The sequence below is a fragment of the Hordeum vulgare genome, chromosome 2H (genome assembly GCF_904849725.1).
Source record: "Hordeum vulgare subsp. vulgare chromosome 2H, MorexV3_pseudomolecules_assembly, whole genome shotgun sequence".
NCBI lineage: Eukaryota > Viridiplantae > Streptophyta > Magnoliopsida > Poales > Poaceae > Hordeum > Hordeum vulgare.
The window spans coordinates 126708280-126735490 of NC_058519.1; the positions used below are offsets into that span (position 1 = coordinate 126708280).

General features: G+C 46.2%; 1 protein-coding gene across 1 annotated transcript; it reads left to right on the forward strand.

Moving 5' to 3' along the window:
- The first annotated feature begins 3463 nt into the window (after positions 1-3463).
- LOC123425494 (U-box domain-containing protein 4) lies at positions 3464-5309 on the forward strand. The gene is made up of 2 exons (XM_045109192.1): positions 3464-4631; positions 4739-5309. The coding sequence occupies exons 1-2, from the start codon at positions 3633-3635 to the stop codon at positions 4823-4825; spliced, it is 1086 nt and encodes a 361-aa protein (XP_044965127.1). The 5' UTR covers positions 3464-3632; the 3' UTR covers positions 4826-5309.
- The last annotated feature ends 21902 nt before the right edge of the window (positions 5310-27211 follow it).

Consider the following 27211-nt stretch of genomic DNA (forward strand, 5'->3'; position numbering starts at 1 on the left):
AAGTTCCGCCCTGGCCATTGCAACCAATATGACAACCCTATCGTTTGAGGACTTTTTTGGGGGGTAGTGGATGGCTCGGTTCAACCGATATGATCCTAAGGAGGCATGACGAAAGTGCCATTGTTGCTTCATACACGTTTTTTTCACGCGAATGACGCTCCATAGGCAGATATACTTGCGTTGATGAAGGGCATGGCCATGGCCATACAACATACCGACTTTCATGTATTAGTGCAATCAAATTCATCATTGGCACTATCAACTTTCTACGGAGAGTCGCTCAATCATTCCGCATATCATCAATGTTGCCAAAATACCACACTAGAGAAGCTCCTACGATCCCATGCATGTGGCAAGTGCATGTGTTCATATATCTGGATATGGCCAGTGGCTCCTAGATAATACAAGACAAGCCATCGCATCATCACCATGGTCGTGATGTGCCGACAGTAGCTCAGTTAGGCCTTATTCGGTTGACAGGGATTTAGGAGGGGTTTCATAGGGCTTGAGGTGGATATAATCCCCTACAAGTCAAAATCCACCACAATCCCCTTCAATCCTGTTGATAAGAGGTGTAAGTGAACAAGGCCTTAAGCACGCTCAACCATGGATGGACATCTGCACTGCCACCACACACTACCGTCATGCACTCCTACACTACCTCAATGGATCAGTGTTATCCGGTGCCACACACCGACTCCATGCCATAGCCATCCAAACGGCATTGCACAAAGAGGAGAGTGGCAGTTGCATCATAATCCTCTCCACTAACGATGGGTCCCTCTAGTCATAACAGTCTTTAAAACAATGCCTTGTAGATCATCATATGGTTTGAAGGCACCTGGACCTTAGGGTTTCTCATGAAGCAATAGTAGTTGTGATGAAATAACTACTTTTGTATGCCTCCATCATGGTAATGACACAAGCAAACAACCTACCTCCCAAGCCCTTGGTCAACTGGCCCACGACACCCACTGCATGGCTGACCCACTTGGTAGAGTGAAGGAAGGCACATGCGGTGTCGTTGATGAGGGACTTTGGTTCTGGAGCGTCTTAAGGATGAATAGGGTGAGCCAAGTCACCGCACGAGGGCCACCGGAATCATGGGTGTGTGCCACCACAAAAAGGAGGCTTAGTACGATCGCATCGTAGATCCGCCAATTCATCAAAACAAATTGACATCGGAGACAACCCACACATCGATCAAAAGTCTCTCGAGGTAGAAGAATTGTCCCTCGTAGGAAGTGAAGAGCAATCCCCCACGCCACACGTTGGTCCAAAGAGCTCACCGGTGTCGAGGTAGAAGAATTGTGCCTAGGGTTTTCGCTTGTGTTGTCCCTTCAGAATGGGCCAGGCTAGGACCCAAATTTGGAGCCAACGACACACGATACACAGTGTAAGATTGGTTTTGAGACCTCCTATGCAGTGATGCACGCGTCCGTTATTAAGTTGGGGCTTGCAGGGTTGCTCGCATGGATCGCCACACGAGCGCCCTTACTCACTTGGAAAACAAAAGTAAAAAACGATCGTTCGCTTTGCTGGATCACGTTAGCAACCATTTTTTTTCCTTTTTTTTGTTGATCCGATAGGAAAAAACCTCCCAGTTTTTCTATTTCTAATGATGTGAAATCATTTTTTTTTACATATTTAAGGAAAAAAGTTCATCCACTTTTAAAAACAGTTCATCTCTTTTTAAAAAGGCTCATTGATTTTTGGAAAAGTTCATCGATCTTCAAAAAAGTTCATCAAATTTTTTAAAAAAGTTCATCGATTCTAAAAAAAGTTCTTCCATTCTGAAAAAAGTTCATTGATTTTGAAAAACAGTTCATCAATTTTGAAAAAAAAGTTCATGAAATATGAAAATGACTTCATCGCATGTGAAAAGAGTTACATCGATTCTGAAAAAAGTTCGTCCATATAAAAAAAGTTCATATATTTAAGAAAAAGTTTATCGATTTTTCGAAAAGTTCATCGAATATCAAAAATAGTTCATCCATTTGCAGAAACATTCACCTATTTGCTAAAAAATCATTTACCCGGAAGAAGAGAAAACAGAAAATGAAAAAGTAAAACAAAATGAAATAAAAAGGAGATAAGAAAGAACAAAATGGAGAAAAAACTATGTTACCACATCACGCTTGGTGTCGTGGTGGTTATACCAGGTTGCCTCGACTTGGGAGGTCGCTGGTTCCATTCGTCAAACAACTTTGCTTTTCGCGAATTAAAAACTTAGAAAAAACTCACGTTAAGTGGGCCGGGCCAGCGGATAGGCTCTTCAGGCGTCCGTCTGCAAACGGGCGCTGAAGCGCGAAATAGGATTTCCTATTGGTTTTATGATATGCTTGGAGGCTGGGCCTTTAAGCCGCAAGATTGATTACTGTGAGTTTTCGTGTAATGATAAAACCAGTGCACAAACACCCAAGGGCTTGAAGAAGAGACACCGTCGGAGCATGGAAAATGCTCATGTGGTACTACTCCCTCCGTTCCTAAATATAAGTCTTTTAAAAGATTTCATTAGATGTCTACATACGAAATAAAATAAGTGAATCTATACTCTAAAATATGTCTATATACACCCGTATATAGTCCACTAGTGAAACCTCTAAAATGACTTATATTTAGGAACAGATGGAGTAGTACGTAGTACTCCTTCCGTTCCTAAATATAAGACCTTTTAAAGATTACACTATAAACTACATACGGATGTATATAGACATATTTTAGAGTGTACATTCATTCATTTTGCTTTGTATGTAGTCTTTTAGTGAAATCTCTAAAATGTCTTATATTTTAAAACGGAGGGAGTACGTGGTATGATTCGTCGAATGACGCAGGACGGCAGGAGAAGCCAAAACGGCGTGAGATCTGTAGACACTGCGTCCAATTCCGGACGCTGCCATTTCCCTCACTTTCACGACGAAGACATCCAAAACCGTCAAAATCAGGGGAACTGTACTCGGGGACGGGGCACCCCTGCCGACCGCCGCGGCACCAACCCGCGCGTTTCTGCCTCCCACCCCAAGCCAAGCCCCAGCCCCGCCGCGGGCAAAGCAGCGGCATGGACCATGCCCACTGCGCCGCTCCACCACCTGCCGCTGCGCAGTGGGGCCACGAGGCGCCCAGCCCACCGGCAGCGCGGCGTGGTGCGGCCCGCTCGCTCTGCACGCGTCCTGCCGCTGCCGGCCTCACGTGCGCGACCGGGCGCTGGTTCATCGCGACGCACGTGTCGCGCGCTGAACTCTTCGCCCCCCACCGTGCTACCGGTTCGTCCCTAACGAGATACGGACCGCGTACCCCGCTGGATGCCTATCGGACGGCCATACCTTTCAGACGGTGGGTGGCGGTGAGGGGCCGTCTGATTCGGGATCTGACGGTGGCGGTGATCGTACCACCCAAAGAAGCGGAAGAAAAAAAAGGAGCGATTGAAGAGCCATTGCGCGAATAATAATAATACTTAATTAATTTATTGCTACTCCATCCCGATCCCCCTCCCTTATTTCATCCGCTCGCCCCACCGTCTCCTCCCCGAAAACGCAACGCACCCAATTCTTCCACCCCCAGCTCCCTCCTCCTCTCGCCTCATCGCCCCCGCCTGTGGCGGCATTTGCATCCGGCAGAACACGGCGGAGAGGATGGACTCGGACGCCTCCGTCTCCCCGCGGCGGCGGAGCTGCTACAGCGACAGCGGCGACTCCTCCTGTTCCGAGCCCTTCAGCGAGTGCGGCAGCGACGACCTCTCCTTCACGCCCGCCGCTGCCGCGGGCATCCACCGCCTCCTTCTCTCCTGCGCGGCCGAGGCCTCCGACGGCTCCATCTCCTCGCTCGTCGCCGAGCTCGAGTCGCCCTCGGCCTCGGTGGACTCGCTCCGCCGCGCGGCCATGGAGCTCCGCCTGCTCGCCAAGCACAACCCGGACAACCGCATCCGCATCGCCGCGTCCGGGGCCGTGCGGCCGCTCGTGGCCCTGCTGTCGCACGCCGATCCGCTGTTGCAGGAGCACGGGGTCACCGCGCTGCTCAACCTCTCCATCTGCGACGAGAACAAGGCCCTCATGGTCGAGGCCGGCGCGATACGGCCGCTAGTGCGCGCGCTCAAGTCGGCCGCGTCGCCCGCGGCTCGGGAGAACGCGGCCTGCGCGCTGCTCCGCCTCTCCCAGCTCGACGGCGCCGCCGCCGCGGCCGTCGGCCGCGCGGGCGCTATCCCGCTGCTGGTGGCCCTCCTCGAGACCGGCGGCCCGCGCGGGAAGAAGGACGCAGCCACGGCCCTCTATGCGCTCTGCAGCGGCGCGCGCGAGAACCGTCTGCGCGCCGTGGAGGCCGGCGCCGTGCGCCCCTTGCTGGACCTCATGTCGGACCCGGAGTCCGGCATGGTGGACAAGGCCGCCTACGTGCTCCACTCCCTGGTGGGTCTCGCCGAGGGGCGCTCCGCCACCGTGGAGGAGGGCGGCATCCCCGTCCTGGTGGAGATGGTGGAGGTCGGGACCTCGCGGCAGAAAGAGATCGCCACCCTCTCCCTACTCCAGATCTGCGACGACAACGCCGCGTACCGCACGATGGTTGCCCGCGAGGGAGCCATCCCTCCCCTCGTCGCCCTCTCCCAGTCCTCCTCCGCGCGCCCCAAGCTCAAAACCAAGGTACCAATCGCAGCTCCTCACCGAAACACAATCGTTTCGGCCATTATACATAATCACGGACAGAATCCGCAGCTTCGGTTATGCTAATTCCTTTTGCGATTCCACAGGCTGAGGCGCTGATCGAGATGCTACGGCAACCGCGGAGCGGGAGCCTGCGCGCCACCCGGCCGGCGGCGATCGTTGCGGCGGAGTGATGATACTGTTGAGCCACCAATTCCAACTTGGCCACGCCAGGTGGCGTGCGTGCGTGCGTGCGTTTTCCCCTTTCCCCGTGGCGAGAGCGAGACGAGCTGGCCAGCCGGCCGGCGTGCCTGCCCGTGTAAATAGCCAGTAGCGAGTTTGCGTCCGCGAGCGAGTGTACATTTCCCCTCAACCTCAAGCGAGATGATAAGAACAATGGTGGCGGAGCCAAGTCTCCTGTAAATTCCTCCTCCCCACTGTTCCTTTTCACTTTTTGTTTTCTACCAGTTTGGTTCGTTCCTCGGGGGAGGAAGCAAGCCAAATCCACGTGTGGTGAAGCAGCGAGTTGTGCTGTTGTTGGAGTGAGTGTGAGTGCCAAGTCAGGGATCATCATCATCATCATCATCCCGGGCTTGGTTTCTTCTGGTGGATACGAATGAAGTATTGTGTTCTCCGGAGAAAAGAAAAAGGAAAATCACCGGTTGGTTTGAACTGCAATCCACGGCCGTTGTTCTAGCGTTGTTATTACTCCATCCATCTCCTCCTCAGGTTCCTGCGGTAGGAGTGGGGCGTGCCTCGTCAGCCGTGGGTGAGCGAGCGAGTGACTTGGTAAATCAGCAATGTTTTGCTGGTTCAACCGAGCACGATAGCTCGGAATTTTCTAGTGGTCGCGCTGCGGCCTGCCGTCTGCTCGCTGGGTCAGTCGGTCGTTGCCACCAAAAGCTGGCTTCTTGTTCTGCCGCTGTTTGTGGCCTAGAAGATGCACGACGGAATGGGATGGCCCCGCAGCGGTAAAGCTGAAAGATCTCGCGCCCGGTAGGTTGGTTGATTATTCGTCCCCTGTAGCTGAAAAGGACGCTGCTCTTTGGCTGAATCTGGCCACTGCTGGCACTTCCCGGCCCCGGGCCCTCCTCTTTTATTTGAGCGGTCGGGCCCTCCTCTTCTCCGAGGCATGGAGCTCGTGCCCATCCTCCCATACGCCTGTATGTATGTAGTACGAGCAGTATCTTCAAAGGGTAGGAAACGGATAGCATGGTGGGACATGTCATACGTCGTTGTGTCGAATGGCACTTGTCGCCACCTGACCAAGGAGTGGGTGATTGGCTGGATTCTACGCTCTTTTGGGACGACGACGTCGTGCCGTGGCAACGTCTCTTTACCACAACGTGTATCCTTTTCTCCAGCTACGCGGCCGTATCTTTGAACGGTGCTGAAAAAACTGAAAGGTTTGTTTCTAGATAGTGGAACGTGCTGATGTAAATGGTAGGGTATTATTTATGGTTTGACAGGGTTACTACGAAATACGCACTACGACGGCTAAGAAATCACATTGACCCGACTAATCTTCAGCTCCACGACTCTTTCTTCTTTCTAAAACATGTAAGGATGTGTTTGGCTATAGAAATGATAATGATCATGTTAATGTAATCAGATCACACCGTTTAAGGAAGTGTAATGAGATTTTTCTAAGTTTGTTTGGTTCACTTTAGGTAAAAGAATTGATTACCGTCCCTGCTGCTCGCAGACCAGCATGCTCACCATAGATGGCATGATATTGCTTTGCCCCAGCCCAATATGTCAAGAGCCGGCGGCCATATATGAAAAAAGTCAAACGCGGGCGGCCACTTGGATTAAGCTTCGTCGGCCGTCCCCAAATCAAGCGTCACCGGCGGTTCTCGTAATCAAGCGTCGCCGATCGGCCCCAAAATCAAGCGTCGACGCCCTCCTATATCTTGTCCGTCAACGGCCTCCCGGATCTTGTGCGTCGATGACCGTCGAGCATGTGCACTGCCGCCTCCGATCTCAAGCACAACTCGCCCTTCTAAGTCACGAGTGCTGCCGACTGCTTCGATCTCACGCTGTCGACGGATGAGGGCTGGAAGGGGATCGTGAAGGCGTCGATGCAGCATTCGAAGGTGCGCGGGAAGGCGGCAGCAGACGAGGAGGAGGATTGTGCGGGGAGGGAGGGCTTCTCACGGGAGGAGGAGGAGGATGGCAGGGGATGGATACCGATTGGGGGTGGGACGTATCGAGATAGAACTGGCCTGGACCTGTTTACGGTGTGACCTGTTTACGATGTACAATTACCAAACGTAGGGATTGTTTTCCCTTTACAGCGTTAACAGGTGACACACAATAAACATAGAAACAAACACCTTCTAAGTATGATCGTTCCCTCGACATGTTGACTGTTCCCATTCCTATTCCTATGTTTCAAGTTTTATTCTACAAAATCCCTCCAAAGAAAAAGTTGCATTCTATAAAAGGAAATAAGGTTTTGAGCAAGGAATCTCACCGTAACAAAATAGAGCATGTATGAGATAGTGAGCAATGCCTATATCATTCTAGCATTAGAGCACCTTCAACGCTGACCCCCAAGTGTGAATCAAACTATGATTGAATTGTTAGGGGATAGTGGTAGGCCCCGTACACTAGATATTGTTGCTTGCATTTTCCTTGATTTATTTCAGGCCTTTTGGGGATGTGCGTTCAGTAATAGAAGACATTTCCGTCGACTACGAAGGGGTCTATGGTGACTTCATTCATCTAAGATGTTGTGTTGGCCCAGTCTCTCAAATGTGTGCAGAGGCTATCGTGTGTGTGCATCTGTTCTTAGATATGAGTGTATGTGCGTGTATGGGGTTTGCGTGTGTAGCGTGTTAAAAAATATTGACCACCAAATGCAAATAAACATGTGGTTGGATGATTACCAGCACTCGCAAAGCTTCCTTAGAGCCAACCCGGTCCATGATCCTAGCTTGGGTTGTTTTTTAATATTATTAGCACATAATTAGACATGAATGATGGAGCTTTGTCCAATCTTTGATGAAATGACCCCCCCTACATGTGTTATGTTGGGGAACATTAAATGAGAAACAAAAAAAATCCTACGTCCACCCAAGATCTATCTATGGAGATCAACATCTACAAGAGGCGGAGTATATCTACATACCCTCGTAGGTCGCTAAGCGAAAGCGTATATAACGCGATTGATGTAGTCGTACTCTTGACGTTCCAATCGCGATCCGATTCGATCTAGCATCGAACGGACGACAGCTCCGCGTTCTAAAGACGTGCGGCTCGATGGTGTGTCCTCCTTCCTAATCCAGCAATAGAAGAAGGAGAAGTAGATGAGATCTCAACTAGCACGACGGCGTGGTGGAGTAATTCCAGCAGGGCTTCGCCAAGCGCCTCCGGAACCGTGAACGAAGAAGAACGAGAGAGAGGGGAGGACGCACGGCGTGGGAATTGTTGTGTCCAGCCCTCCCCCTCTCCTCTACTATATATAGGATGCAAGGGGAAGGTTTAGGACACAACCATTGGCCCCTCCTCCAAGGAGGGCCGGCGGCTAGGGTGGAGTCCTTCCTCCACAAGGAAGGGAGGCGCCCCCTCCTCAAGGCACCTCCGGGGTGCCTTGTCCCTTTGGGACTCTTGCCCCAAGCCAATTTAGTCTCTAGGGGTTGGTGCCCTTGTTCTAGGGTGGCTAGGGCACCATCCCTACAACCCATGTTGGCCTGCGGGGCAGGTGGACCCGCGGAACCCTTTTGGCACCCGCTACACTACTCGTAATACCCCAAACTTTTTGGGTAGGCAAAATAGGACTTCCCATATAAAAATCTTTACCTCCGAACCATTCCAAAACTCTTCGCGACATCCGAGATCTCATCTGGGACTCCGAACAACATACGGTCACCAACGTACATATCCCAATAATAATCTAGCGTCAATCGAGCGTTAAGCGTGCGAACCTTATGAGTTCGAGAATCATGTGGACATGACCGAGACACCTCTCTAGGCAATAACCAATAGAGGGACCTGGATGCCCATATTGGTTCCCACATATTCCATGAAGATCCCTATTGGTCGAACCACGATGTTGAAGATTCAGTCAATCCCGTATGCAGTTTGCTTTGTCCAGCGGTATGTTACTTCCCCGAGACTCGATCGTCGGTATCTCCACACCTAGCTCAATCTTGTTGCTCGCAAATCTCTTTACTCGTCGCATAATACAAGATCCGGTGACTAACTCCTTAGTCACATTGCTTGCAAGCTTCTTGTGATGTTGTATTACCGAGACGGACCAAAGATACCTCTTCGTCATATGGAGTGACATATCCCACTCTCGATCTATGTCAACCCAACAGACACCCTCGGCGATACTTGTAGATAACCTTTATAATAACCTAGTTACATTGCGACGTTTGATACACACAAGGCATTCCTCCGGTGTCACAGAGTTGCATGATATCATGGTCATAGAAACAAATACATTGCATGCAGAAAGCAATAACAATGAACTTAGTCATCCGATCAAATGCTATGCTTACGATTTGGGCCTTGTCCATCACATCATTCTCCTAATGATGTGATCCCGTTATTAAATGACAACTCATGTCTTTGGCTAGGAAACCTTAACCATCTTTTATCAAGGAGCTAGTCTAGTAGAAGCTTACTAGGGACACTTTGTTGTCTATGTATTCGCACATGTATTTGAGTTTCCAATCAGTACATTTATAGCACGGATAATAAACAATTATCATGAACAAGGAAATATGATAATAACCAATTTATTATCGTATCTAGGGCGTATTTCCAACAGTCTCCCACTTGCACTAGAGTTAATAATCTAGTTCACATCACCATGTGATTAACACCCAATGAGTTGTTGGGTTTGATCATGTTTTGCTTGTGAGAGAGGTGTTAGTCATCGAATATACAACATTCAAATATGTGTGCAAATATCTATGTCATAATATAGAAGTTGCTACCACACTCGACTTGTAGCTATTCCAAATGAGTGCTCCACTAAACGAATCTGGTTTGCTACTCAGAGTCATCCAGATTGGTGTCAAAGCTTGCATCGACATAACCCTTTACAATGAACTCTTTTATCACCTCCATAATCGAGAAACATTTCCTTAGTCCTCTAGTTACTAAGGATAACTTTGACCATTGTCAAGTGATCCACTCCTCGATCACTCTTGTATCCTTTGGCAGACTCATGGCAAGGCACACACCACGTGCGGTACACATCATGGCATACTATAGAGTCTATGGCTAAGGCATAGGGGACGGACCTCGTCCTTTCTATTTCTTATCCGGTGGTCTGGCTTTGAGTCTTACTCAAACTCACACCTTACAATACAGTCAAGAACTACTTCTTTGACTGATCCATTTTGAACTCCTTCCAAATCTTGTCAAGGTATGTCTTTATTGAAAGTTTTATCAAGCATCGTGATCTATCTCTATAGATCTTGATGCCCAATATTTTAAGTAGCTTTATCCAAGTTTTTCTTTGGAAAACTCCTTTCAAACAACCATTTATGCTTTCTAGAAATTCTACATCATTTCCGATCAACAATATGTCAACCACGTATTCTTATCAGAAATTCTATAGTGCTCCCACTCACTTTCTTGTAAATACAAGTTTGTTCATAAACTCTGTGTAAACCAAAAGCTTTGATCACTCATCAAGGCGCTTATTCCAACTCCGAGATGCTTGCACCAGTCCATAAATGTATCGCTCGAGCTCGCATGCTTTTTGGCATCCTTAGGATCGACCAAATCTTCTAGTTGTAACACATACAACCTTTCCTTGAGGAAACCGTGAAGGAAACAATGTTTTGACATCCATGTGCTAGATTTCATAATTGAAAAATGCAACAACTGCTAACATAATTGCAACACACTTTAGCATCACTACGGGTGAGAAAGTCTCATCATAGTCAACTCCTTGAACTTGTCGGAAACCTCTTTGCGACAAGTCGAGCTTTCTAAATGGTGACATTTACCATCATCATTTGTCTTCCCTTTAATGATCCATTTGTACTTAATAGCCTTACGACCATCAAGTAGTTCTTCCAAAGTCCACACTTTGGTTTCATACATGGATCCTATATCGGATTTCATGGCCTCCAGCCATTTGTCGGAATTCGGGCCCACCATTGGTTCTCCATGGCTGGTAGGTTCATTGTTCTCCAACAACATGACCTCCAAGACAGGATTACCGTACCACTCTCAAGAAGTACGTGTCCTTGTCGACCTACGAGGTTTGGTAGTAACTTGATGTGAAGCTTCATGATCACCATCATTAGCTTCCTCTTCAACTAGTGTAAGCACCATAGGAACATCTTCGTGGACCCTACTACTCTCCAGTTGAAGTGACGGTTCAATAACCTTATCAAGTTCCACCATCCTCCCACTCAATTCTTTCGAGAGAAACTCTTTCTCGAGAAATGACCCGTTCTTAGCAACAAACACTTTGCCTTTAGATCTAAGATAGGAGGTATACCCAATATTTACTTTGGGTATCCTATGAAGACACATTTATCTTCCTGGGTTCGAGCTTATCAGGTTGAAGCCTTTTGACATAAGCATCACAACCCCAAACTTTAAGAAACGACAACTTAGGTTTCTTGCCAAACGATAGTTCAAACGATGTCATCTCAACGAAATTATATGATGCCCTATTTAAAGTGAATGTTGTTGTCTAATGCATAAACCCAAAACGATAGTGGCAAATCGGTAAGAGACATCATAGTACGCACCATATCCAATAGAGCACGGCTACGACGTACGGATACACCATCACCCTATGGTGTTCCGGGTGGCATAAGTTGTGAAACAATTTCCACATTGTCCTAAATGTACACCAAACTCGTAACTCAGATATTCACCTCCACGATCACATCGTAGACATTTTATTCTCTTGTCACGTCGATCTTCAACTTCACTCAAAAATTGCTTGAACTTTTCAACATTTCAGACTTGTGATTCATCAAGTAAATATACACGTATCTAATAAAATCATCTGTGAAGTTACAAAATAACAATATCCACTTTATGCTTCAACACTCGTTGGACTTCATACATCAAAATGTATTATTTCCAATAAGTAACTTGTCGTTCCATCTCACTGGAAAACGAGGTCTTCAGTCATCTTATCCATGAGGCATGGTTCGCGTGTCTCAAGTGATTCAAAATCGAGTGAGTCCAATGATCCATCAACATGGAGTTTCTTCATGCATTTTACACAAATAGGCATGGTTCGCATATCTCAAGCGATTCAAAATCGGGTGAGTCCAAAGATCCATCAGCATGGAATTTCTTCATGCGCTTTACACCAATATGATCTAAGAAGTAGTGCCACGAGTAAGTGGTACTACCATTACTAACTTTACATCTTTCGCATCAATACTATGAACATGTGTATTACTACGATCGAGATTCAGTAAACCATTCATCTTGGGTGCATGAACATATAAGATATTATTCATCTAAAGATAATAACCCATTATTCTCTAACTTATATAAATAACCGTCTCGAAACAAACAAAATCAATATAATGTTCATGCTCAATGTAGACACCAAATAACATTTATTTAGGTTTACCACTAATCCCGAAGGTAGATGGAGCGTGCGATGGTGATCACATAAACTTTGGAAACACTTCCAACACACATCGACACCTCGCCCTTAGCTAATCTGTGTTTATTCCGCAACTTGTGTTTCGAGTTACTAATATTAGTAACTGAACCGATATCAAATACCTAGGAGCAATAAAAAGCACTAGTAAGGCACACGTCAATAACATGTATATCAAATATACTTTTGTTGACATTGCCAGCCTCCTTACCTCCCAAGCATCTGGGGTAGTTCCACTCTGAGTGACCATTCCCCTCATAATAGAAGCACTCAGTATCGGCTTAGGGTTCAACTTTGGGTTTCTTCATTGAAACGACAACTGGCTCTTCATTCTCGAAGTTTCCCACTTGCCCATGCCCTTCTTGAAACTAGTGATTTTACTAACCATCAACACTTGATGCTCCATCTTGATTTCTACCTTCCCTGTGTAAAATACCGTGAATGGCTCAGGGATCATCATCTCCATCCCTGGCATGCTATAGTTCATCACGAAGCTCCAGTAGATTGGTGGCAGCGACTTGGAGAACTATTTCAATCACTATCTTATCAGGAAGATCAACTACCACTTGATTCAAGCAATTGTAGCATCCACACAATCTGAGCACATGCTCATCGATTGAGCTACTCTCCTTCATCTTACAGGCAAAGAATCTTGTGGGAGGTCTCATGCCTCTCAACATGGGCACGAGCCTGAAATCACAATTTTAGCTCTTGGAAAATCTCACATGCTCCATTACGTTCAAAATGTCTTTGGAGCCTCAATTCTATGTCGTAAAGCATGACACATTGAACTATCAAGTAGTCATCAAAATGTGCTTGTCTGATGTTCTCAACACCCACAATCGATGCTTGAGGGGGGTGGCGCACCGAGCGGTGCATCAAGGACATAAACCATCTGTGCAGCAACTGAGGACAATCCTCAGATCACGGACCTAGTGTGCATAATTGCTACCATCATCTTTCAACTTAGTTTTCTCTAGGAACGTATCAAAAAATACAAGGGGAGCTACAACGCGACCTATTGATCTACACCATAATTTGCAAAGACATTTTGACTATGTTCATGATAATGAGTTCACTTAATAATATTAATAAAGAACTCCCCCTCAAACCAACATCCCTCAGGTTGTTCGAGTGTAACATGATCCAAATCTACCAACCCAAATCCGATCATCATGTGAGATGAGGTGGTTTAAATGATGAACATCTCCATGTTGAACATATATACTATACGACTCATGTTCGACCTTTCGGTCTCTTGTGATCTTAGGCCATGTGTGTAAATGCTACGCTCGTCAAGTTTAACCCAAATGTTCTGCATGTGAAAAATTGGCTTACACCCATTGTATGAGAACGTAGAGTCTATCACACCCAATCATCACGTGGTGCCTCAAAACGATGAACCTTCGCAACGGTGCACACTTGGGGAGAACACAATTTTATCTTGAAATTTTAGTGATGGATCGTCTTATAATGCTACCGTCGTCCTAAGAAAGATAAGATGCATAAAAGGATTAACAGCACATGGAAATCATAAAAGTAACATGATATGGGCATCATCATCTTGTGCTTTTGATCTCCATTTCCAAAGCACCGACATGATCTCCATCATCACCAGCATGACATCATGATCTCCATAACCGTGTCGCCATTGGGGTTGTCGCGCCAACTATGCTTCTACAACTATTGCTAATTCATAGCAATAAAGTAAAGAAAAAAGGCACAAATTAATTAAAGACAACTCCATGACTCCCGCCGATTTTCGTACTCATGTACATGCAAGTCGTGATAATATATACAAAACATGATCATCTCATACATCACATATATCTCATCATATCTTTGGCCATATCATACCACAACAGACCCTCCAAAAACAACTTAGACGTCCTCTACTTTGTTGTTGCATGTTTTACGTGGCTGCTATGGGTAACTAGCAAGAACTATTCTTACCTACACAAAGCCACAATGGTGATATTATAGTTGCTATTTGACTTTCTACAAGTACTACCTATGTTGACCCCCATTCAACTAAAGTGGGAGAGACAGACACCCACCAAGTATCTCTATGCAACAAGTTGCATGTTAGTCGATGGAACCAGTATCTCGTGCGTGGATGAGTAAGGTTGGTCCAGACCGCTTATGCCACAATACTGCCGAATCAAGATAATACGGAGGAAGTAAGTGTGGGGACCCCGACTTACGAGTCGAGACCGCCGTGCTCAGTGATCCCAGAGATCAATGCTCACCGAACACAGATACCGAATAAAAGAGTCTTACATCCATACATACCGTTTGATACAATAATTGACCACCTCGGTCGAGTCTTACATATATAGGGCCTTAAAGGCCAAAGCTCCAAACTAGACCAATAGCGGAATTATTGGTTGAAGGCGTGAACCCATGCCATCAGCCTTAACCTACAGGCATTCTGACTGGGAAGCGTCCTAACTCGCAAGAACGTCACCGAGTTAATCCTCACCATATCCTGTTCTTTCATACCTGGTCAATGAAATAACCAGTGGCAAGCCAATGAGTACTTTGAATGTACTCGCAAACAACCCATGATATGAACAATGAAAGTGAAGGATAACAATATCATGCATCTTTGGTGTAACTCATCTTGGTGGGAATGATCATGAATATGCATCAAGTTAAAGAATTACTTTTGAAGAACAGGTTACAGATATCAATATATCTGTAAGGGCTGAACCATCCGGGTTCACCCGATATGCCAAGTCACCGAACTTGGTCATATTATTGCTATCATAACAACACCTTTCTCAACACCACACACACACACACACACTCACACTTGGTTTATGCGTAAATAACTGGACGTAGTTTAAGCAGGATTACCCAACCGTCCTTGACCGAGGACACGGCTATTCGAATAGTTTACACTCTGCAGAGGTAGTACGCTGGACCCATGAGATCCGGGAAACTTCCGTGTCATCCACTACTCGTGGTATATCACATACCCGAGGTAAGTACCCGATCAATGCGTTTCCCCTGACGATACTAGACAAAGAGGTCCACTCGATTGGTACCCAGCCCACATGTTGTACGTTTTACGAGCACCAACTCTCGAATGTACCAACCATGCGGGGACGAACGGTGTGAATGGAACTCATAAAAATGGCATAGTCGTCCTACCTGGCACGACCCCATCACGAGAGTGACCACACTTCACTCCCGCCACTAGTAATGTGGCTCTTTGCTAGCACCGACCAGAGTAATTAACATAGCCCCATCCCATAAGGGATAACGTGGTCGTACTCGTAAGGTTGGGACGGTCGATGCTACTACAACAAAAGACCTTCCAACGGCGCCAGAAATAGGCACGTCGACGGGATAATACTTGGCTTGATCTTTCTGCCGTGGCTATGCCTTAAGGGACTTCCTAGGCAAGTATGCAAAGGATTTCCCCCGTGTCCTTGGAGCCTGGCGTTGGTGTTCCCTCGAAGCGGAAAGGGTGATGTAGCATAGCGGTGGTAAGTATTTCCCTCAGTTTGAGAACCAAGGTATCAATCCAGTGGAGGAGTATCTCAAGATCCTGCACAAACACAAAAACTTGCTCCCAACGCTATGAAGGGGTTGTCAATCCCTTATAGATTGTTTGCCAAGTGAGAACTGAATGCAACAAAGTAACAAAGCAAAGTAAAAGCGGAGATGTAAAGGATGGATGTGAATAGACCCGGGGGCCGTCGTGTTTACTAGTGGCTTCTCTCATGAAAGCAAGTAGACGGTGGGTGAACAAATTACTGTCGAGCAATTGATAGAACCGTGCAAAGCGTGACAATATCTATGCAATGATTATTTCTATAGGCATCACGTCCAAAACAAGGAGACCGATACTGTCTGCATCTACTACTATTACTTCACACGTCGACCGCTATCCAGCATGCATCTAGTGTATTAAGTCCATAAGAACAGAGTAACGCCTTAAGCAAGATGACATGATGTAGAGGGATAATATCAAACCAATGATAAAACCCCCATCTTTTTACCCTTGATGGTAACTACTTGATGTGTGCCTTGCTTCCCCTACTGTCACTGGGAAAGGTCACCACATGGCAGAACCCAAAACCAAGCAATTCTCCCGTCGCAAGAATCATAGATCTAGTTGGCCAAACAAAATCCAAGACTCGGAGAGACTTACAAGGATATGAAATCATGCATATAAGAAATCAGCAAAGACTCAAATATATATCATAGATAATCTGATCACAAATCCACAATTCATCGGATTTCGACAAACACACCGCCAAAGAAGATTACATCGGATAGATCTCCATGAAGATCATGGAGAACTTTGTATTGAAGATCCAAGAGAGAGAAGAAGCCATCTAGCTACTAACTACGGACCCGTAGGTCTGAAGTGAACTACTCACGAGTCATTGGAGGGGCGATGATGATGATGAAGAGGCCCTCCAACTCCAAAGTCCCCTCCGGCAGGGCGCCGGGAAGGGTCTCCAGATGTGATCTCGCGGAAACGGAAGCTTGCGGCGGCGGAAAAGTATTTTCGAGGCTCCCCTGATTTTTTGCGGAATATTTGGGAATTTATAGGCCAAAGATCTAGGTCAAGGGGCAGCCAGGGAGGCCACAAGCCTGCCCACCGCCACCTCCCCCTGGTGGTGGAGTGGGGGCTTGTGGGCTCCCTGGAGCCCACCTGGCTTGGCCCAAAGGCCCCCTGATCTTCTCCCGTTCAGGAAAACACCATTTCGGGGTTTTTCTTCCGTTTGGACTCCGTTCCAAAATCAAATCTGAAAAGAGTCAAAAACACGGAAAAAACAGGAACTATCACTTGGCCCTGAATTAATAAGTTAGTCCCAAAAAAGATATAAAAGGTACATAAAACAACCAAAGAAGACAAGATAACAACGTGAAACCATCAAAAATTATAGATACGTTTGAGACGTATCAGTCGACACATCATAAATCTAATCCCATTTCCGAAACCATACTCACACAAATACCGGGTGCATCACTTCACCAAAAGTCACCACCTAACTCATCATCACCCTCGGGCATTAGTGGCACCCGACGAGGTTTTAGCAAACTCTTGCTTTATGTCAACAACATGCTCATGATAATACTACTTCTATCTTTACTTGTCAACATGGTATTAGCGGGACCCTCAAGGGGTAGGGTCAAGCTCAATGCATATGCTCCGGGGGAGCCTTCGGTAAAATCATATCAAATGATTACCGACACTTATGATCATATGCAACGGGAATACTTGCTACCTTAACATGGAAAGTAACATATGCTCAGTCATGGTCAAAGGGCTGCTTGCCTTGCTCACGTAATCTCTCGGGGTCTTCGAGGTTTTCTTCTCCAACTCCGAATACTCCGTCTACCCGTCAACTATCGTTGGAAACAACCACGGTAAGCCACACAGCAAGCAGAATTAAAAGTGTCCTATAAATAGAAGTTTTATTTTTCTTGGACCTCTGGTCATAAGAAAAATACCTGAATCTTTGCCGGGGGGGGGGGGGGGGTTGGATCATCACCGGTGTTTGAATGGAGGAAAAGAGGAATAGGTGATTATTGAAGAAGCCTACAGAAATCATTCTCTTAAAAATGAGTAGAGGCACTCAATAAACAGAGCATGATTTTAGAAGTATTTAGGAAGTTGTTTACTCGATTTGGAGTTTATATGAATACACTAGGAATTTTCTAATATGGAATAAATAGCAATAGGAAGCTATTTATTTATTGCAACAGAAGTAAGTCACACAAAAATGTTGACCAAGGTTCTAAAAATAGGAAATGATTTTAGAGGGCTCTAGAATTTGGAATCACCCAATTTGGAGTTGATTTGGAACCTATAGGATTTTTGAGAGGTGGAACAACTTCATCCAGATTTGGATTCGAATAATAACACTACATGAAATCTTCCTGGAAAAATGTGCAAAGCACATATGTGGATAGAGCTTGAATTTAGGAACATGTAGAAATTTGAATCAATTAAATTGGAGTCAGAATGAATTTATGGTGGAATTTACAAGTTTCTACAAAAGGAAAAATAATATAGAAAGGAGTTTCACCTAAGAGTTATGCTGCACTCAGGGCGGAGGAGAGGGATTGGGCCGGCCCACTGACTTGGCCTGGCCAACCGCGGCCACGCAGGAGGCGTATTCCCTTGAATATGCTTCCGCTCGGGGAAGGCGTAAGGCGCTGGGGCGCCTCCACTTAAAGGGCGGCCCGACCGGAGAGTGACTGACGAGGGGTCCCACGCGTCAGCTCCTTCTCCTACCTCCCGCTCGCGCAGAGAGGAGATACAGGAGCTCGAAGACTTGCTGGCTCCCGGTGCTCTGGCCACCTCCGGCAAGGCCTAGCTCGTCGGCGGGCTCGGGCGGCTGTGCCGCGCCCGACAAGCCTCTGAGAGCAGAAGGGGAGGCTGCCACGGAGCTGACTGGAGAGGCCACGAGGGAGGCGGCCAGCCTTCGTGGCCTCGGGCACGCGCCGCCTAGGGAGGAGAGGGGCGCCGAAGGGGAGGTGCCCGGCGAGAGAAGGGTCCTCCGGAGTGCCTAGGGGCGAGGGGAAACCCCCTGGGTTGGCTAGGCTCGCGCGGAGACCTCCGGGGACTTCGGCCATAGCTATGGCAGGAGGAGGAGGGAGGACCTGGGGGAGTGCTGGGGCTCGAATAGGGATCCTGGGATGCTCTCTAGTAAGAGGGAGCAAGAGAGACTTCGGAAGAGGGGAGATAAGAGAGGAGGAGGAGGGATGAGAGCTTGGAAGCTCTCGGGTGCACCCATGGGCATGAGTGCCACACGTCCCAGAGGAACCTTGGAAGGTAGCTAGTGGATGGAGATGCTTTGAATGGTCAAAGGAAAACTCTGAGACACACTGGGGCATCTTGATTCAGCAAGAGATGGGCTGGAGGAAAGCAACAAAGTGTAGAGCACCCATATTGCAGTCCAGGGTGGTGGTCACCACGGTCACCTGTGCCTACAGGGTCCAAATGGCCAGTCAAACATGTCTGGGAGGTGGGGCATGCTACCTGGAAGCTGAGTGAGGAGTTTGGCTTCAAGTGGAGTTGGTTTGAACGGCTGTTGACTGAGGTAAACATTTCAGCAGGAAACTAGAGGCTCATACAAGTGGCTTTCACAGGCAGAGATGGGAGGTGAAACCATGTCCTAGAGCATGTGGTATGGAAGGACTACACATCTGCAAAAATTCAGCTCGAGCAAAGAAGTGTAGCTAGCACTTGTTGTACAAAGCTACCTTTCAGCCAGAAATGAACTTGTAGATGTGCTGCTCATTTTGTCAACATGAGCATGCCATCTCTAGGTTTGAAATGAAGCATTGGGGAGCAAGGCACCCTCTGGAAAGAGATGGGGGCTTTGGCATAAGCAGAAGTGAGGCAAGAGGGGTAAAATAGTGATGCCAAGGGTGAAAATGAGAGGTAGGTACATAGGGTCCTTCTCCAAGAATTGACCAGTGGCCATGGGGATGTTACTCGAGGTAAAATGTAACTATGTGAGGCTGTGGTATAAAGTTGTGCTCAAGGGTAGAAGTGGAAGGGATCAAAGAAGCCACTTTAGTGAGTGCACACAAGGTGTTTGATCTGTGGTTGGCTACCAGATGGATTCTAATGGCTATGAAACTTAATAGGATCAAATAATAGATGAAAATGAGCTTGCACACCAAATTTGAGATTTGCTGGAGAAGTTTTCCAATGTAGACTTGGAAAACCCCTGAAATGGGCAGAAATGGCTTTCTGCTTACAACCCTATTCAAATCAATTCCCACAAATCCAATATTTGGTGTAGGGGCATTATTTGAGCATTAAGGCATGCACAAAAAGTTTGAGGTTAATTGGAGAAACTTTATAATGTAAAGTTTACCAAAGTCAGAAATCAACAGAGAGGGTTTTGAGGGTCTTAAAGACAAGTTCTTCTATTCTCCTTGATATACCACTTGGTGTGGATGCATTATTGGAACATTAGAACATGTCCACCAAATTTGAGCACAATTGTAGACACTTCACAATGTAGAGTTGCTCAAATTTGAATTTGGACAGATAGGGTTTCAGAATAGTTAGGGGAGTCAAATCAACTTGGATTGAGTTGAAATTGGCAAGATCATCAAGCGTATCATAGGTGACCTGCTAAAATTGTACTAGAATTTATTGAGAATATTTCTAATAGAAATTTTTCAAAAGCTTGAAATAGGCAGGAATGGTTTTGGAGGGTTTTGCCCATTATTTTGATCATGACCATGTGTTGAAACTTATGTATATGGAATAAATATATCAAGTGAGTTTCCCTAAATTGTCTTAAATATTTTGGAAGCAATAAAAATAACTTTCCTTCATAAGAGACCATTTTTGGCCTCACAGAAAGGCTTTTAAATAAAATAATAAAATAACTTTTAAAATAATAATATTGTAGTTTTTGGAAGACATTTTGATAATAGGTTTTAAATAAAATAATTGGTGCAAAATAAATTCCCTAATTTGAGGACTTGTAGTACAAGTCTCATCTGAGGGGTTTGAAAGTTTAGTTCAAAGAAATGCTTTTTTGGTGAAAATAATATTTGGTAAAAATAGATATTTGTCCTAAACACATGGCATGATTATTAGGCAGGAGAACATGGGATGAGGAGGTGAGATGGAGGATGGCAAGAATTAATGGGGAGCAATCACACGCATTCAAGCAAACAGGCAAACAATAGTCACTCCAAGCATCACAAGCATTCACAATTTTTTTTAATTGGTCCTAATTTTTGAAATAAGTTAATTAGTCAGCAAAGCCAAAAACTGGGTGGTCAGATCTTACCCCCTTAAGAAAATCTCGTCCTTGAGATTTCTAGGCTTGGGGTTGGAGAGATTCAAAATCTTGAGTCGGAGGTAGTCTTCATGTCCCCATGTTGCTGTGGTGGTCTTGAGGTGCTTGATGATACAACTTCGAATGTTTTGCACGTCCTTGCCTGATCGTGGGCGGGATCTGGCAATAAGTTATGCTTGACCGAGGTCAGGGGCTTGGTGAGCTAAGTCTGTGCAAGGTTCTAGCTTGCAAGTGTATTCCAAAGTCAGAATACGTGGCAAGATGGTGTGTCTGGGTTCTGGTCCTCGGGCTTCGCATGCTAGTTAGTGACATCAAGATGTCTCGTGTTAGAATGAACTGCCAAAGTCTTCGGGTAGCTTCCTGCTTACAGGAAAGTCCTTGACTTCCTTTCGGTAGTCAAGCTATGGTCGCAAATGGTCTTCGAAGGCTTCTCGTGAAAGGGTCCGGGTTGGGTCTCACCTATGAGTCTAAGCTCGGAAGCTCAGAGTCCAGAACAGGTCCTGCCATCTTGGGGGGGGGGGGGTTTGCGAGGGGTTCTGAATGAGCTGGCTACCCAAGAGTATAGACCGGTCATCCATTCCCAAGGTCCGTGGCTCGGCAAGCGGGAATCACCTTTAGCAGGTTTTCTGATCCTCTCGCTTGTCCAAAGGTTTCATCGTCTTGAATCGTCGAGGCTTTTGGACATCGTTGATGTAGTTGGTTGATGTCTTGTGCTTCTTCCTCGTTGCCATGGTTTCCCAACCATGACGGTCCTTCGTCCTGTCTTGACTAGGGTAGACTTCCGTTGTTTTGGGGTTGCTTCGAGAAGCCCACCTTCTCGAGATAACACTGTACCCTCGAGAGGCATGACAATCGACGTTCCTGGGGCTCGTCCAAACAGGACTAAGGTGTTCTTCCTCTTACTGGGTGAATAAGTGCGTCATCAGTGAGGATGACAACATATTTTCCCCAAACAGGACATAAGCACAATCCTCAAGAGTCGGTGAGGAGAACGGAACTTTCTATGGGCCGGTACTGGACATGTTTTAACGACTTAGAGTCATCTTCTATGGTCGTAATCCGTCCATCTTGTGGCTCAGCGAAGCTTTAGGGTCTTAAGGAACTTAGGATGTGGGCGAACAATTATCATATTATCGCCAAGCACATTCCTTAGATGCCAATAGTTCGACCTCTAACTCGGCACAACATCACCTCATCTCATCAGAGATACCATCCCACACGGTCAAATCCACACCGCTCATGCTAGTCAACTCCGGGTTGAGGGAAGAACTAACCGAAACGCTACAAGTATGGTGTAGCAACGATGCACATGCATTATTATGCAAGAACCCCGGGGAGGTATATAAGCTGCTAAGGTTGCACTAGAATGCTACAAATCCAATGTCCAGCTAGATCATACAATGGATAGGGTACTGCATTACTATATTAAGGAAAGACATAGTATACCAATCCAATATCTAGTTTCCTTCTATGAATCCGATCAAGTGATCCATCAATCTGATCAATCATTACTGGACCTATCACTCCTACAAATCCAACATTGATGGTGTTCTACATAATCTGTTTAGAGTCTTCCTAATTTACATATTACTGCAAGGATTACGTCATAGTATATCCACCAACTTCAGTAATCATGGCCAGCTAATCTCCAAGGCCAAACCACATAGGTTGTAAATCAATTTGGCAACTCCAAGTACACGCACTCTATATCCACCGAGAAACATGGTATCATGATCGAGATTATCGGGCTAAATCCAATTTACTCCGAACCATGTGGTCTCTGTCATCCTCGATACTCTATTAAGATTACCTATTTAAATCCAAGACTCAAATCCAATAAGAAGTCTACTTGATACTCCAAGTCATTATGGTGAAAGCAGCAAATCATGCCAACTACTTGCTAAAGTCATGTATACCACCAAAATATTGCTGATCGCGATTATGATCGTTCCACTAAATCCAGTCTTACTCCAAGGATATGTATGTTATGCTACTATATCTATTTGTTCCACCAAGTTCATCTACCTATACAAGGGTCTTATGATCCACCAAGATAGTCTAGTTGTATCCTCAAGACAACTATTATCATCACCACGACGGCCTTTAGTCTATACTCTTATATCCAAAAACGGTCCTACTTATGGCATCAGGGTTGTGGTGCTATCTTAAGATTGAAGGATACTGGTTCACTGCGATCACTCGTTCCATTAAGAACCCGGTGCTAGGCGGGGTTCATTGGGGACCTACACGTGTTCTGACAAGTCCGTGTACTAAACACGTGACCAGAAAATTTGAGCCGGAAGGGCTTGAGGAGGTTAGTCTGGTCTAGTGTGGTTTTCCAATCTTGAGGGAAAAGCAAACTCCTACAGGTTGCGTGTGGTTAAACATAGCACAGTCAGTGTCTTCAGTGTCAGTCGTCCTTCGAAGTGGATCCTTGGTACATCTTGCCTTGCCGTCTTCAGTTGTCGAGAGGGGTGAGAGAGAGAGAGAGGGAGCACAGATGGGAGTTTCTAAGGGTTTCAGTGCAATCAAACAAGTGTTGAAAAGTCAACTCAAACAAGTGCCAAAATCGTTTTGAACATCAAGATAAGACGAGTGATATAACCGCATGCTTGTTGCCTAAGCAAAAGCTTGACTTATATCAAAGCACAATAAAAAACAAGCAACACATAACATGGTCCATCCGAACCATTTCACGAACTCGACTTCGCATAGGGGATTCACGACTCATCCTATCCTAGGTTTTGGGACTCGACAGTCGTGCTTGCTTCGTGCCTCGGAGAAGAGTCCGCTGAATCTTCTGGACCTGCTCATGGTGTTGCCACGTCTCTTGGTGTTGCTCGCCGAGCTTCTGGGGTTGAGTCGAAGGGATCCTTGATGACCTCTCATCTGGGGAGTTGCTGACGAAGGTAGTTCTTCATTGCTGTGAGTGACAGGGTCTTCTGTTGTCTTCATGATCCTGTTATCGCTTCTTGTCTTCTGAGGCTTCGAGAGTCTCAAACGAACATATTCATGCATCGATATTTGCAAGACATGATGGAGTTTTGATCTGCCAATCATACCAATCGCGATATCGACACCTAGAGCGGGGGATGAAGAGAATCGTTTTCCTGCTCACTAAGGTGAGGCGGACCAAATGGCGAGGTTCTCATCCACCGGTGGTGGTAAACACAATCCTTATAATTGACATGGTCGCTCTATTAGTGATGTAGATCATGGTTTGCATATATTATGTCCAGATTATCATAGGTGAAAGTGGCATCACTCTGGAACAGTGCCCAAGGTGTCACCATCTTCTAAGCCTCGATGTCCTTGTTCCTCATGGAGGTACTTGTGTTGGTGTCGTCTAGTCGCAGAATTGTCTTCTCTGTCCTTCAGCACAGGTGTTTCCCGGGAAAGGTTACTTCCTTCCGGGCTGCCCACGAGGATTGCAATTTATCCCGTGGTCAGGGCATAAGGTACTAGCGACCATTTGCAAGTTTTGAAAAAAAAGTAGATGAGGAGTGTCAAGAAAATAAGAGTGGAAGGCTAGAGCATAACCTTCAATTTCTTTGAAGATTTAGGAGAGTCGAGAAAATATATAGGTTTTGTAAGTATTCTTGAAGGATCTGGAAAGCAGTTTTATCCTAACTAACGTCCATGCTAACTAAGGGCTTCCTACATTCAGATGGCTCTCATACCAGCTCTGTGGGGACCCCGACTTACGAGTCGAGACCGCCGTGCTCAGGGATCCCAGAGATGAATGCTCACCGAACACAGATACCGAATAAAAGAGTCTTACATCCATACATACCGTTTGATACGATAATTGACCACCTTGGTCGAGTCTTACATATATAGGGCCTTAAAGGCCAAAGCTCCAAACAGGACCAATAGCGGAATTATTGGTTGAAGGCGTAAACCCATGCCATCAGCCTTAACCTACAGGCATTCTGACTGGGAAGCGTCCTAGCTCGCAAGAACGTCACTGAGTTAATCCTCACCATATCCTTTTCTTTCATACCTGGTCAATGAAATAACCAGTGGCAAGCCAATGAGTACTTTGAATGTACTCGCAAACAGCCCATGATATGAACAATGAAAGTGAAGGATGACAATATCATGCATCTTTGGTGTAACTTATCTTGGTGGAAATGATCATGAATATGCATCAAGTTAAAGAATTATTTTTGAAGAACAGGTTACAGATATCAATATATTTGTCGAGGGCTGAACCATCCGGATTCACCCTATATGCCAAGTCACCGAACTTGGTCATATTATTGCTATCATAGCAACACCTTTCTCAACACCACACACACACACACAGTCACACTTGGTTTATGTGAAAATAACTAGACGTAATTTAAGCAGGATTACCCAACTGTCCTTGACCGAGGACACGACAATGCGAATAGTTTACACTCCGCAGAGGTAGTACGCTGGACCCACGAGATCCGGGAAACTTCCGTGTCATCCAGGACTCGTGGTATATCACATACCCGAGGTAAGTACCCGATCAATGCCTTTCCCCAGACGATAATAGACAAAGAGGTCCACTCGATTGGTACCCAGCCCACATGTTGTACATCTTATGAGCACCAACTCTGGACTATACCAACCATGCAGGGACCAACGGTGTGACTGGAACTCATAAAAATGGCATAGTCGTCCTACCTGGCACGACCCCATCACGAGAGTGACCACACATCACTCCCGCCACTAGTAATGTGGCTCTTCGCTAGCACCGACGAGAGTAATTAACATAGCCCCATCCCATAAGGGCTAACGTGGTCGTACTGGTAAGGTTGGGACGGTCGACACATCATAAATCTAATCCCATTTCCGAAACCATACTCACAAAAATACCGGGTGCATCACTTCACCAAAAGTGACCACCTAACTCATCATCACCCTCGGGCATTAGTGGCACCCGACGGGGTTTTAGTAAACTCTTGCTTTATGTCAACAACATGCTCATGATAATACTACTTCTATCTTTACTTGTCAACATGGTATTAGCGGGACCCTCAAGGGGTAGGGTCAAGCTCAATGCATATGCTCCGGGGGAGCCTTCGGTAAAATCATATCGAATGATTACCAGCACTTATGATCATATGCAACGGGGATACTTGCTATCTTAACATGCTATGTAACATATGCTCAGTCATGGTCAAGGGGCTTCTTGCCTTGCTCACGTAAGCCCTAGGGGTCTTCGAGGTCTTCCGCTCCAACTCCGAATACTCCGTCTACCCGTCAACTATCGTTGGCAACAACCACGGTAAGCCACACAGCAAGCAGAAATAAAAGTGTCCCATAAATAGAAGTTTGATTTTCCTTGGACCTCTCTGGTCATAAGAAAAATACCTGAATCTTTGCCAAGGGGGGATTGGATCATCAGGGGTGTTTGAATGGAGGAAGAGAGACTTGGCAAGAGGGGAGATAAGAGAGGAGGAGGAGGGAGGAGAGCTTGGAAGCTCTCGGGTGCACCCGTGGGCATGGGAGCCACACGTCCCAGAGGTACCTTGGAAGGTAGCTAGTGGATGGAGATGCTTTGAATGGTCAAAGGAAAACTCCGAGACACACTGGGGCATATTGATTCAGCAAGAGATGGGCTGGAGGAAAGCAACAAAGTGCAGAGCACCCATATAACAGTCCAGGGTGGTGGTCACCACGGTCACCTGTGCCTACAGGGTCCAAATGGCCAGTCAAACATGTCTAGGAGGTGGGGCATGCTACCTAGAAGGTGAGTGAGGAGTTTGGCTTCAAGTGGAGTTGGTTTGAACGACTGTTGACTGAGGTAAACATTTCAGCAGGAAACTAGAGGCTAGTACAAGTGGTTTTCACAGGCAGAGATGGGAGGTGAAATCATGTCCTGGAGCATGTGGTATGGAAGGACTACACATTTGCAAAAATTCAGCTCGAGCAAAGAAGTGTAGCTAGCACTTGCTGTACAAAGCTACCTTTCAGCCAGAAATGAACTTGTAAATGTAACTATGTGAGACTGTGGTAGAAAGTTGATCTCAAGGGTAAAAGTGTAAGGGATCAAAGAAGCCACTTTAGTGAGTGCACACAAGGTGTTTGATCTGTGGTTGGGCTACTAGATGGATTGCAATGGCTATGAAACTTAACAGGATCGAATAATGGATGAAAATAAGCTTGTACACCAAATTTGGGATTTGTTGGAGAAGTTTTCC